The sequence below is a fragment of the Pelecanus crispus genome, chromosome 15 (assembly GCF_030463565.1).
Source record: "Pelecanus crispus isolate bPelCri1 chromosome 15, bPelCri1.pri, whole genome shotgun sequence".
NCBI lineage: Eukaryota > Metazoa > Chordata > Aves > Pelecaniformes > Pelecanidae > Pelecanus > Pelecanus crispus.
The window spans coordinates 8,732,774-8,745,439 of record NC_134657.1 but is presented as its reverse complement, the minus strand read 5'-3'; the positions used below and the strand labels follow the sequence as shown (position 1 = coordinate 8,745,439).

Here is a 12,666-nt window from a genome sequence, read left to right as displayed (position 1 = left end):
GACTACAGTCAATGAATGATCATTCTTTTACAGGTCAGTGGAATAAGCACGTTAGGAGAAAATATTGCAGATAATGGAGGAGTCCGGCAGGCTTATAAGGTAACTTTCAAATACACTGCGAGCTAACTTTACCCCTGGGATTCAGCAATGGGGTTACCTATTCTGTCATAAAAAATTTGACAATTAACGTGTTATTACCATATTCAAAAACTTAAAGCCTCAATTATGTATCTAGAAGGTTATTTCCCTGTAGACCCAATCACAGCGTAGGACTGCTGGCATTCTTGCACCCAGGAGAAGACCCCCTAACTCTCCTAGCTATGCTTCGACGTACTGCAATGCTTGATGCCGCATACTTCTGTCTCAGCTAAACAAGGGCGGTGTTCATAAATAGGCATAGTATTAGCTAGGAAAAAGGTAAAACACCCTCCATTTTCTAAAGCCCGTAACTCTGAAAACAGCAGCTACAACTTCAAACAGCTTGTCACATGGCAACAGAGCACTAATTTCTTGGCAACACAGTTTGGTGATATTATGAAGCAGAGCAACTGTTTTTTCCAAGTTTATTTCTCTCACGCTTTTCATCTTTGATCTCAAAAGTGACACGTCAGGTAGGATATGAAAAGAATAGATGGAAATACCATCTTTTTCCCAAGAGGGATACAGATCATATCTACCAAAGTACCTGTCTCTAAAAGCCTAGCTCCTTTTGCTGCTTTCTTTATGTGTTTTGTAAGCTTTAGGAAAATAACAAAAAGGAGTCCCTTCTACCTTGCTGCTATTCTTCATGCAGCTAAAAAGGAGAATAAAAATGCAAGGATTGATAATCTCAGAACTGCCTGCCTCTTTCCAAGGTAAAAGGTTGCTTCAACCAGTCAGTTATTCTCAAAAGAAGAGAAATACAACTGGTATTTCAGAGCACTACCGCCCATGCTGTGGTTCAAAAACTTGTGTTGTTCAGCATGGTTTTATCCGTTACAAACACTACTGCCTATCGCCTTATTTCTCCCACTCTACCGGGGGAAGTCAGCTTCCAGACTCAGGGAAGTCCAGTATCTTTAATCCTCCAGGTTTACAAACCATCATTATGAATCGGTATTTATCAGCACAAAGGCTCTTTCCATATAGAGCTCAGGTGTGAGCATGGAATGTTCTTTTCTACGAATAATCCTAACAGGTCTCACGGTAAAACAACTTCTCTCTGGTGTTTTGCATATGGCAACAGTTAAGGGCGTTCATAGAAGAACATCCTGAATTTTCCGAAATCTAAACCGACAATTCTGACTCTGAGGGATGCCATTAAAATTAATTACTTCATTAAAATGAATATGTACTTTGTCCTAAAAGCTATTACAAATGTGGAAGAGTAGTGTGGTGTGACATAAACTGCCTGCATGCAGAATCCTCTCATGTTCTGTGGTGCTGAATGTATTTTTACCCTCAGCTCTACCTTTTATGTTTTGTGTGCTTTGGGACTATCTCAGCAACTGGGAGGATAAGGTGATAGAACGTTTGAAATTAACCAGCAGGAGGACACATTAACTTGTCTCCATTATGTCAATATACCTAAAAAAAGAAAATTGGCCAATTAATCTGTAACAATAATAGGTAATGGATTTAACATTGAGCAAGGTTATTATCTGCTATTTTATGAGCAGTTACCTGAGGAGAGAAAAATCATCACCACAGAACTGTGGAGAAGACTTAACACTTCTCTTCCAGATACAAATTCCTATAGAAAAAGTCATGTGAAAGCTGATGATTTTACTTCAAACTGCAGTCATGGGCATTCAGTCTCCGTAGCATTATTGATTTAATATGTATCAGCAACTATACTTAAACATGATTATTAGCAGTCACACTTTGTCATGTTTGCTCGCTGAGATGCAATAGCAAACTAACGGTCCATCGGGGTAGTGGCATAGCTTTCGCTAAAACGGTGTGTGCCACCCTGCTGGAGAAATTCAGAATACATCTCCAAGTGACTCCATAAAGAACACGCATAGCTTCTTGCCCTGAAAGTCAACTGGCCAACAATAACTACTACTCTAAACTCCACTTCCATATGACAGTTTGGTCTTTTTTCCTGTTTTATAACAGTTTTCAGTTCAGAGGTTACTGTACTTAAGGAGCTGAATGCAAATTATCTTTGTGTTTCATTTTTTTACTAGGAAAGTCAACAGAGTACTTATGTTGACAGCTTTTTCGTAAAGTTAGCTGTACTATTTCTATTAGAAAGATAAAAACTACAAAAATACAGAGGGGAAGACACGTTGGGTTCATATACATTGTGACTAAAATCTCTCCCCCCAAAATAACATTCAAAACACCCATCGTGCCTGAACAGACCATCCTGCTGCTTCTCCGAATTGAATCTGTGATCATTTCTAGGCCTACTTAAAATGGCTGGAACGGGAAGGGAAGGAGCCAAAGTTGCCTGGACTGAATCTGTCCCACAAACAGCTTTTCTTCCTCAACTTTGCCCAGGTAAGAATACTTGGATGCAGCCACTACACGCTGCATGAAAGTGTAAATTGGGTGATCCTAAAGGTTAGAGAGAACATCAGTCCCAAGCTCCACTTGGGACAGTGATTCACGATCAACTGCGCTCATCAAAAGGTCATCAAGACAGATGTGAAAAAGATGGTTTAGTGATGAGAGGACAGTTTTCAGTAACTTTTCTGAGGGCACTACTGAAACCTGCTGGAGTGAGGATACAGAGAAGGAGGGCATCTACCAGCAAAACGGCATCAGACAACTTATGGGGGACAACTGAGCTTGCTGTTTCATGTAAATATAGATTCCACTAACATTTATGAGAAAACTCCTTTTGCTTTTGATACAGACAGGGTTTCATCCATTTTTTTAACATGTGCTGGAGAAAACAATGCCTGAGAAATACCAAGCCAGCAGCCCTCAAACAGGAATACATATTCAGGTCACAGATATTGCTACAGATTCCACTTATCTTCCTCTATACCACTTTATTACAATGCAGAAACAATAAGTTTGCTGAGTTGAATTTCACCCTTCAGCCTGGATGAGAAACTCCCGTATGTTTACACTCTTGGAGTAACAAGTACTTAACAGTAGGTCAAATATTTGACAGTAGGCCAACACACTTAGTGTTGAGCCTCAGACGCTTGGACTTCAGCTCATCTGTTTGAGGAAACACATGGGTGAAATCAAGAGCTAATATATCTATCCCAAAGCATCAGATCTTGATCCAAGAACTTAATACAACAAAAACCAATTGCTAAATAATTGCATCTGTTTTGCCTCCTCTATAAAACGTACACCAACTGTATTGTAACAAATTGGGATGGCTCTTAGGAAAAACTTTGAAAAACAGTGAGAAGGTCCCCAAACTGAATTCCCTTTAATACTGACCCACTAATGATTAATCCTCCTTGTCTAGGTTTGGTGTGGTTCCTACAGACCAGAATATGCTAGCCAGTCAATAAAGACAGATGTTCACAGCCCTCTGAAATACAGGTGGGTTTTACGAACTGATTTACTAATTGATAACTTACTTGGTTCAACCCATTGCACCAATACAGGGCAAAAGGAGAGATCATTGCTAGCAGCTATATTCTACCAGACAAGATGAATCTAGACTAACTTTCAGAAGTTCTCCCGTAGCTGGTAGGACACTGCTGAAGAGAACATTCCTTTACTTGGCCTGGTAAATTTGCCAGTTAATAGAGAATGGACCAGAAGCCGCTTACTACATGCTCTGTTTGTTCTAGCATTTCATTAGTCATATTAGCTATATTTTTCTTGCATAAAGTATCCCATATTCCAAGACTGTAATTGAGTTATGAGACTCTAAATCACTTCATGGACATGGCTTTCTGTTTTCCAGAGCAACAATCTCCACACACTGTATCCATGTAAATAAGTTCCTCCTCTTTGTTTAGGGTGATGGGATCTTTGCAGAACTTCGAAGCATTCTCAGAGGCGTTCCACTGTAAAAAAGGCACAGCCATGCATCCCGCAGAGAAATGCAGAGTGTGGTAACCAAAAAGAACACTGGTGAGAATGACGCATACTCTGGCGACACAACAAACAGGTCTTGCCAATGACGTGCCTGATGTCCTCCCATTCAGTCACAGCCAAGGTTAATGGTGCAGCTACTGTAGTGAGAATCAAGGAAACGACGGCACGCAAGCGCGTACAGTGCCACTGGGAAGCGCGCAGGTATCTCAGCGACTGATGGGCTGTGCTGAAAGCCACAGCGTGCTCCAGACCAGAAACGACTGTTTCAGATGACATCCTGACTGTTATTAAGATACTGCATCAGGGTTACAAAGACTAAATCTTAAATTAAAAAAACAACAAACTATATATCTATTTTTCAGAAAGGAACAATGATTTTAATATGTCTTACAACTACGCTTTCTGAGACTCAGCAAACCTGCTTGAAATGTTTCACTGAACTGTTTTCCAGTATTCTGATTCCGTTTCTGGTGCATTCTTCCCAAATTCAGGTTAGAGCTAGTTTAAACTCTCGCGCCGTCTGTATACTTGCACTTTGATTACCGTTTTGTTGTAAGAGATTGCTATTTGTCTTGATACGTCACAAAGTGAGCTGTATGTGAAGATGCCTGCGGCTGCTAACTTAATGCAAAGCTGCACTCTCCTACTGCACTTGAGTTCCTCTGCTCCAAAGAACAACTCTAACATGACCTTAAAGTGAGGTATTACTAGGTAGAAAGATCACATTTTTAGCAGTACAAATTCTGTTGTTACGGTTAAAATTACAGGGTCCCTCCCTTCAGAGATCTATTTAAAATGATGCTTATTCTTGTAGAAAGTGTATAAAATCCTTTTTGCTAAATAGCGAACATGTATCCATGGAAACAATTAAGCTGTTTTTAATCCTGTGCCTTTTCATTTTGCCGTAGGCTATTTTTCAGTATTTACACTTGAAAATGTAACAAGTATTAATTTTTAATTAAAAAAAAAAAATCATGGTAGCCAATTCAGCAAGCATTTTACTATAGAGTTTTGGCTGGCTTTCCTCAGTAAGCATTCTAATATAATGATAATATTTTAAACTGCCAACACTTAATAGTGAATTTTAAACACTCTTTCAGCAAACGCTTTTCTTTCTAGCACAGAAATGACTGGAAAGCAAGATAGTAGCTACTAGTGCTTAGCTTACGAAGTGCCAAATCCCACTATTCGTTTGCTTCACAGATTTCCTTAGCGCACCACTAGCAAAGGTTTGACTATCTAAATGACAGGGAAGGAAATGAAACTTAACGGAAGCAGCTTTGCCATAAGAGATGGCCCACTGAATTATTCTGGCCATCTGACAGTAAGAGCTGGCCAAATCACTGAATGAAACCCTCCTGATTTTTGCATGAATTTTACCTGCTAAAGTGAAATCAGTCTACAGATAAATTGCCGCTTTTACTGCAGCTGAGAATATATAGTTCAATTAGAGAACATATAGTTCAATTACATTTTATTTCTATCTTAAAAGTAATCTTGGAAGATAACTTTCTCAGAGAATCAGTGCTACCTCAGGGATTAACCACTGTTCTATGCCCTTCGCAGTTTGAGAGTTAAGTACAGAAGGAGAATAAGTAGTAAGAGGCTTTAGTTACAAGTTTATTTAATCTCTCTTCAAAAGACTAAGAACAGACTGTTCAGCACCCAGCAGTAGAGTTGCCTACTGCAAACAAATACTACACAAAGCATAAAATTTGGCTTTCAGTGCAGTTAATAGGAATAGAAAAAGTGTTTCACATCTAATCTTCTCTATGCTGCACCTCAGATGGCTAGATATACAGACCTCTTTGAGAGAACGCAACCTGAATCACATTTGGGTTTTGTGTTTATTTCAGCTACATCTATTACCTGAGGAGAACTGCACTTGACCACATGAATTCTAACAAAGATCCTGATTCAAGGCAGATTAAGTGGGAGGGAAGGATATTTTTTTCAGATGGGAATTGTTGGATTCACATGTATTAAGTGCCTGAAAGCCTTAGGATTGACCCACACTAAAAAACAACAACAAAAAAATGGTGAATAGGAGAGTGCACTAATGAGCTCTGAGAGCCCTTTTTCAAAAAAATAAAAAGTTATAGCAGTCTACCCTAGGATTAAGCTCCCCTTTAAGTGACTGATAAGCTCTTAAAGGCAGCCTGGAGGTACAGAACCCGGCACGTATGTGTCCTCCTCACGCCTCCATGCAGTTTGAAGCGCTTCAGATGTTAAAACTTTTGGTTCTGCTGAGACACAAGATGTGTATTTCCTGTTAGATAGTCGGATAAGGTACTGTGCGTTCCTGGTACTTTACCTCAGATCTGGATTAGTTTAGAATACACCCCCCCCCCAAATTCACAGTAGTATTACTATACTTAATGCTTGTCCATTTTGGTAAGTCCCAGTTCTCTCTGATACTGAACACCAAAACCTTATGAAGTCAGACTTCATAATGCTACTAGAAGACAAGAGGAGCAATGTCATATAATATTATAGTAAATCATCCGTGCGACTGAAAAGATTAACAAAGAGGATACAAGTTAAAGCTAGTTGGGAGATAATACAGACTCTGTAAAACACAGATGGACAGTAACTAATTTAGACATTAATCAAGGTTCAACTCAAACTAGGACTGACCATGAGCTTTTGGCTCCATCCAGGACTACAACCACATAGTTAGGTTACAGATGTAGCAGCGGATTGGTGACGTTCTGATGTCCTAAAAGGCTTCATGCCAATTATATTATTTTCTGCCTACCATCATTAGGGAGGTAAGAGGCCAATAGATGGGTGATCTGGTGAGAATTACGAAGCCTAAGTTCTGCATAACAACAGTACTTTAAGATGTTTGCAACTGGATGTTGAAGACAAGCCTAATTATGTTCCATTCTGGGTTTTGTTCACCTTAAAAGAGTTTTGGCTCTTAAATTAACCAAATGCTTATGTCCCGTGCCTTGTTAAAACTGTCACACAGACTAGGTTTGTATTTGCTCCTGGATTGGACTGGACACATAATAGGCTAGGGACTTTATTTTTCTAAACTGCTCTTTATCTGTATAAAAACTGACACGATCTACAACCCTCCTTAGTATGAAATGCTGTCCAAGCTTTGTTCTGGCCATTAAGTGAGGTTCACCTTTCTCATCACATCTAAAACTGATGTTCACAGAACAATCATTTGACTACCATTTCCTACTGGAAGGATTTTAATTTGTTTTAACATTAAATGACAGGTTACAAGACAGTCAAGTGCTCTGATAAATCAGCTTTTGTTACTTAATTATTTGTGTATGGTGGCAGGCAAAATAAACTGTATTTAACTGCATTTTGTCTGTCTTCACTTACTCAGATTTTCCATGCCAGAATGCATGCATACAGTAAAGCTAAATTTCAGAGCCAGGTAATAAATCTTCTTCCCCTGTGCAGCTGATATTTTCATGTGGCACATCCAGTAAGCTAAGCTGGCCAAAGTGCTTTTCTTTCCTCTGTCCTCACATGCCTTTAAAAGCCAGGTGTTTACAGTGCAACTCTCCAAGAGAAGTGTCCTGGCCTGAGCTGCCTTTAATATTTGCCCCCTACGTATCACAGTAACAGACACCTATCTTTTCAGCTTGTTCTGAGAAAAAGGAGTTATCCTCGGACTCCTCAGGGGAGTCCTGCTATGCTGTGAACGTACAATTCCTTTTGCCAGCTTCCCCTCAGAGGCTCATCCTAACAGTTAGGTCTAGATTAGCATGACAATCACAGATTTCATAACAAGTTCAGGGAGTTTGCCTGCCATCGTGAAAATGTTTTTATTGTAGGGTTATTAAGAAAAGAGTGACATTTTAAATACTACACGGTTCAATAGTTTAACTTGTCTATTAAGTCACCAGTAATCGTACCTCAGGTTAAATTACAATTGGAATTCTTCTTTAGGGACAGAAAAGTTAGGTAGCCTACATCTTTTGGCAGCAGAATATCAGAAAAAGGAGCAAATTTGAAGAGGAACTTTTTAATGTAAAATTAAGAGATACTATGTATGAAGGGAAAAAAAAGAAATAACACAAACTATTGATTGCCACTATGAACAATATCACAAAGGATAGAACCTGGCACAGTATCTTTCACACAGAACACTTACTCATATTTGCAGTATTCCAACTATCATACAAGACCACTAATGCAAAAAGGCAAGTTTACCGCAAATAGGGAGTAACAGAACAAAGACAGTCCTTGCCAGCTTCATTTTTGCTTAGGTATTTCATGCTCCTGGTTTTTGTTATCAGATGTAGACTTTTTCATTGCACTGCAAGAAATACAGAAGTAATTACAGTTGGGGAGCAGGGTGTATAGCCACTACGTTCCCAGCATGCTGGAAAAGTCCCTTGCTCACAAGACGGGTCACAAGACAGGCACAAGAACAAAAGCATGAGATTATGGAAGAAGAGTCAAACCCAACGTTGTGACTAGTAATACAGTGCTATTAACTGTTTTAATTGGACTGTAACAGCTGCAAGTATACTACAAATATTACAGTAATATTAACTTAGCGTGTACTCTACAGATAGCAAATGGTCCTAGGGCTAGTCAGATTTGCATGCAATCCTTCTCTAAAAGTACAAGTTATTGTCCTTTGTTACCACAGTCACAGGACAGTTCTGGCCTTGAGAATTGCATTCTTTTATATTTGGGCACTTAAGTCTTTGCAGAAGGACTATGAAACTGTCTGACACTGGACTGCTAGGCAGTCACTGCCTACCGTGAGGGAACTCAGGAAAGCGACAGAAGTATTTATATGCCAAGCAAGGGAAACGGCACACAGCCGTGCAGAGGTCAGGTGGAGGAGGTTCACATGGCTGACAATTTAATTACTCTGCAAAATCATTAAGCTCTGGAGATGTGCCATTAGAAGTTCTGGCACATGCAACTGCTAAAGGGATAATTAAAATGTGCCTGGGAGGTTTTATTCCAAGTTATTATTACAGCACATGGAAGTTACTTTATTTTTTCATGTAAGTTTATTACGCCTCCCACCTGCAGAAGACTCTTTCCATCTGTCGCTTCGCGCCTGTGCCAGCACAACCCAAGTGCATAAGCTACAACCTCCCTTTACAGTCCCACACACGTCCTTCTATTTTACCGCTACTGCATTCACACCTCCCCTCTCCAGTTACAGCCCCCCACATCACACCAGCTACCACTGACCTCGATGAAACGAGAACAGGGATAAGCGACAGGCCCAAACCAACCAAGAAACAGCACTCTATTGACCACTATGCTGCTTTTCCATAATTGTATGCACAAGGGTCACAGAAGAAGCGAAGATGTGCTACCACAAGTGAGAGAAAATTCAAGTTGAGGACAGGGGCAGCAGTGGAGTTTCACGGACCTCAACCTATCAGTGAGTGAACATCTACAAAGAGATAGATGCAGAGGACCTTGAAATTAAGATTGTGGCTTGTTAAGCAGGGTCTGTTACCGTGAGCCTAGTTCACCACATGGCATTAGGTTTCCACCTGACACCCGTGCCATCTGTAACCTTCCCTTCCAGCTAAGTTTAACGCAACTGCCAATTCAAAGTTCAGAGCAGAAATGATAATACCTTTCCAGGAAGACCCAGCTCCTGACCAGATGGAGCTTCAAAAAGCTTCAGTCTATCAAGTAAAATCTTCCAGCACAGCACGCATCGCATGGTACAGTCAATCACCCTCGTGTCCAGCCATTCTGCTGGACTGTCTGGCATCTGACCATTATGTTGCACGTTGCTGGCGGCAGCATACTCGGTTTGTGAACACGAACGGTAGAGACAGAACACAGCTTTACCAGCATTCCGTGTTTGAGAGCCAGGGTTGGTAGTAGAGGGACCATTTGCTGGGCTCCTGAGACACCAATTATCATTTATCCCATGATCAGGTGAGGTTTAAGCTACAACTGGTTTCCCCTTTTCAAATCAGGACAGCAATTTCAGCTACAAGGAACACCTGCCCCTACCTGAGGTTTCATACTTTTTCATTGTCAGCCTTTGCGATGACTTTGCAGTTATTTTCAAAGGAAAAGAGTCACCTGGGGAGCCCTGTACAAAACCATGTTTTTCTTCACCTGCACAAGTAAATAACATATTGTTAGGTAAGAATGAAACTGTTTGTCCCCAAAACAAGGTCTGTAGTATTTTTTTAAAGGAATTCCCCAAAATCCAGAGCTTTCACTACTGAAAGAGGGCTTATGCACTCCAGGAAGGAACAAGATGCATATTCATAATCTGCAGAGCTTTCAGACACAAAGCATTCTCCACACACATACTGCCCGACCCAAACCAATACAATCTGTCAGACACCAAGACTGACGCATGCACACAGAGTACTACTTTTGTCATTTACAGTCGCTTCCAGGCCAAGTTATATATAACGTATGTTCGTATGTCTCAGTCAGAGACCGGTGAACAGCCTCCATTTTAACCCCCTCTAACACCCCTCACCCCCAACCACAACAGAGCACCTTAATAACTAAGACAGTGGACAAACAGATGTAACCAGACAGAAATTAGCAGATCCCGCAGAAAATACTTTAGCCTAGTAAAATTCTGGAAAATTCTGTACCCAGAGGTGTTTTCCTGCAGATCTGATTCCATTTTAGACTCGTGGGCAACTAAGCATCAGAGAAGTTTTATTACATGCTTAGGAAAAGAAGAAAGATTCAGATGTTTTCCAGAATTAGAGGAAATGAAGTCTTTCCTTCTCCCATGCTGCCACCTGGTGACAAATCAGGCTCCAACTTCTAAAACAGACCAAAAAACACATCTAAATGTTAGCAAGTTTTTCAGACTCCGTCAACCACGCACTTGCTGTAGACATTAAACAGCAGGCACACACAAAAAATATTTTTTGGTTGGTAGATTGCTGATCCTAGTCTGATGCTGCATCCTATCTCTTTACCTGACTGTGCAAAGCTCCCAGCTTATCTACAGCATCTTCTTCCAACTCCAACTGAAGCCATAAAAACCAAGAGTTCCCACCCAAGCCCAAGTGCCTGCCAGTATCTTTCAAAGGGTCTTTCCAGTGGTTAGCAGGACGAACTTGGTTTCTCAAGTCAACAGGAAGTACCAGCTGAAACATTCTTTGTGGTGTTGGCCCCAGAATTCTAGTCATAGGCTACTTCTTCCTACAAGTCTTGCCTCTCCAGTCTTAGGAGTAATGAAACAGCAAAGTCTCTGCGCTGTTTTAGATACGCATCTCTAGCTTCTGATCATCTAGTAATTATGGGGCTGGAGGACAGATATTTCTTTGCAAAAACATCTTTGGAGCAATTGCTGCCTGAACACTACAATAAATCCCTCCTCGAAATGACAACACTGAACAACAGTAATATTTAACTCCTCTCCCTTCTTAAGATCTTCATCTGCTTTCACAGCTGTTTAATTAAAAGTTCATCTCAGTAAAAAGTAATACTGAATAACTTAAGCTCCAGAGTATGCCAATATAATTTAAAAATCACACAGACCGTAAGGCAACCAGACAGCCCACGGTCCAGCAGCAGCCTGTCAGCACACGTGCAGCACCTATAAAGGGTTTACACATGTCTAGCACCTGTCCACAGAGGTTTACAAAGTGCTTTACGAACTCTCGTTAACCCAAAGTGAGAATTAACAGATCTGGATTACGCAGAGACGAACAGCAATGAAATCTTCAAAACTTGAATACCACTGTATTGAGAGCAAGCTCTATGCCTGCCAAAAAGCCAGGCACCCTGTCAAAAATGTTACTGCCAGGTAATGAACTGCACAATTGGCATTACTGGAAGAAAACAACGTACATGTCGGCCAGCAAGGCCTGCTACACCTGCTACCTGTAAGCTGAAAGAAGTACTGAGAGTTGCAGAGTTCTAAGATTCGAAGTCTGCTCAAAGCCACACGTATCACCAGTGCAGGTGCAAAAGCAGGATGCGACCACCACCAAAGTAGACTGTCGACAGTAAGATTAAGTCATTAGAAGAAAAAGCCAGAACTTACGCCATGGTTGGCATGTGGCACAGAGAAGGCCAAAGTTTCCTTGCCACTGTTCTCTGCTCATTCCATCAGCCCCAGTACCTCCTCCCAGGCATCCCACTGCACCCATCATGTGTCTTCTCCATCTTCTTCTACATCTTATTTTATATACAATTCTTTGCCTCAGGCTCAGCTGGTAAATAAAGCATTACTGTCCTCACCAAATCCTTCCTCAAAAATCTGCGTCCACATTACGCTCTGTAAGAATAATGCTTTTCCCCAAGATAATGCCTGGTGTTTTCACTTCCTCAGGTAACAGGAAACTTCTTTTACAGAGAGAATGTGTTGTCATGAGTAAAAACTTTATTTCTCGACATAACTTTCACGTAGGACCTTAACTTTCTTTGTTGTAACACACGGTCACACATTAGAGCAGAGGTGAGTAGCAAAAGCTAGTAATTGTGTACATGGCATTCATTACATTACCAAAAGCTCCATGCCTCTTGCTGTGCAAGACTGCATTTTTCATCAATATTTTCTTCTAAAAAGGAAAAACTTGTACAAAACTAATTTGGAAAAATATTATATATGTGGAATCTTTAATATTAAAAAAGCGGGTTTTTTTTCCCCACTAACAAACATATCTTGGAATAATTACATGCGTACCAAGTGGTAACTGTCCGAGTTGGTAAGCAAGCAAGAAA

At 40.5% G+C, this 12,666-nt stretch overlaps 1 protein-coding gene across 2 annotated transcripts in view; it reads left to right on the top strand.

Annotated features, from left to right (window-relative positions):
• Positions 1-4,083, top strand: part of MMEL1 (membrane metalloendopeptidase like 1) — a 29,029-nt gene extending 24,946 nt beyond the window's left edge. For both annotated transcript variants that reach the window (XM_075721550.1, XM_075721551.1), the window contains exons 19-22: positions 34-99; positions 2,392-2,487; positions 3,419-3,495; positions 3,921-4,083. In XM_075721550.1, coding sequence (XP_075577665.1) covers positions 34-99; positions 2,392-2,487; positions 3,419-3,495; positions 3,921-4,020 — 339 coding nt within the window. In that variant the 3' untranslated portion in view covers positions 4,021-4,083. The remainder of the gene's footprint in view (positions 1-33; positions 100-2,391; positions 2,488-3,418; positions 3,496-3,920) is intronic.
• The last annotated feature ends 8,583 nt before the right edge of the window (positions 4,084-12,666 follow it).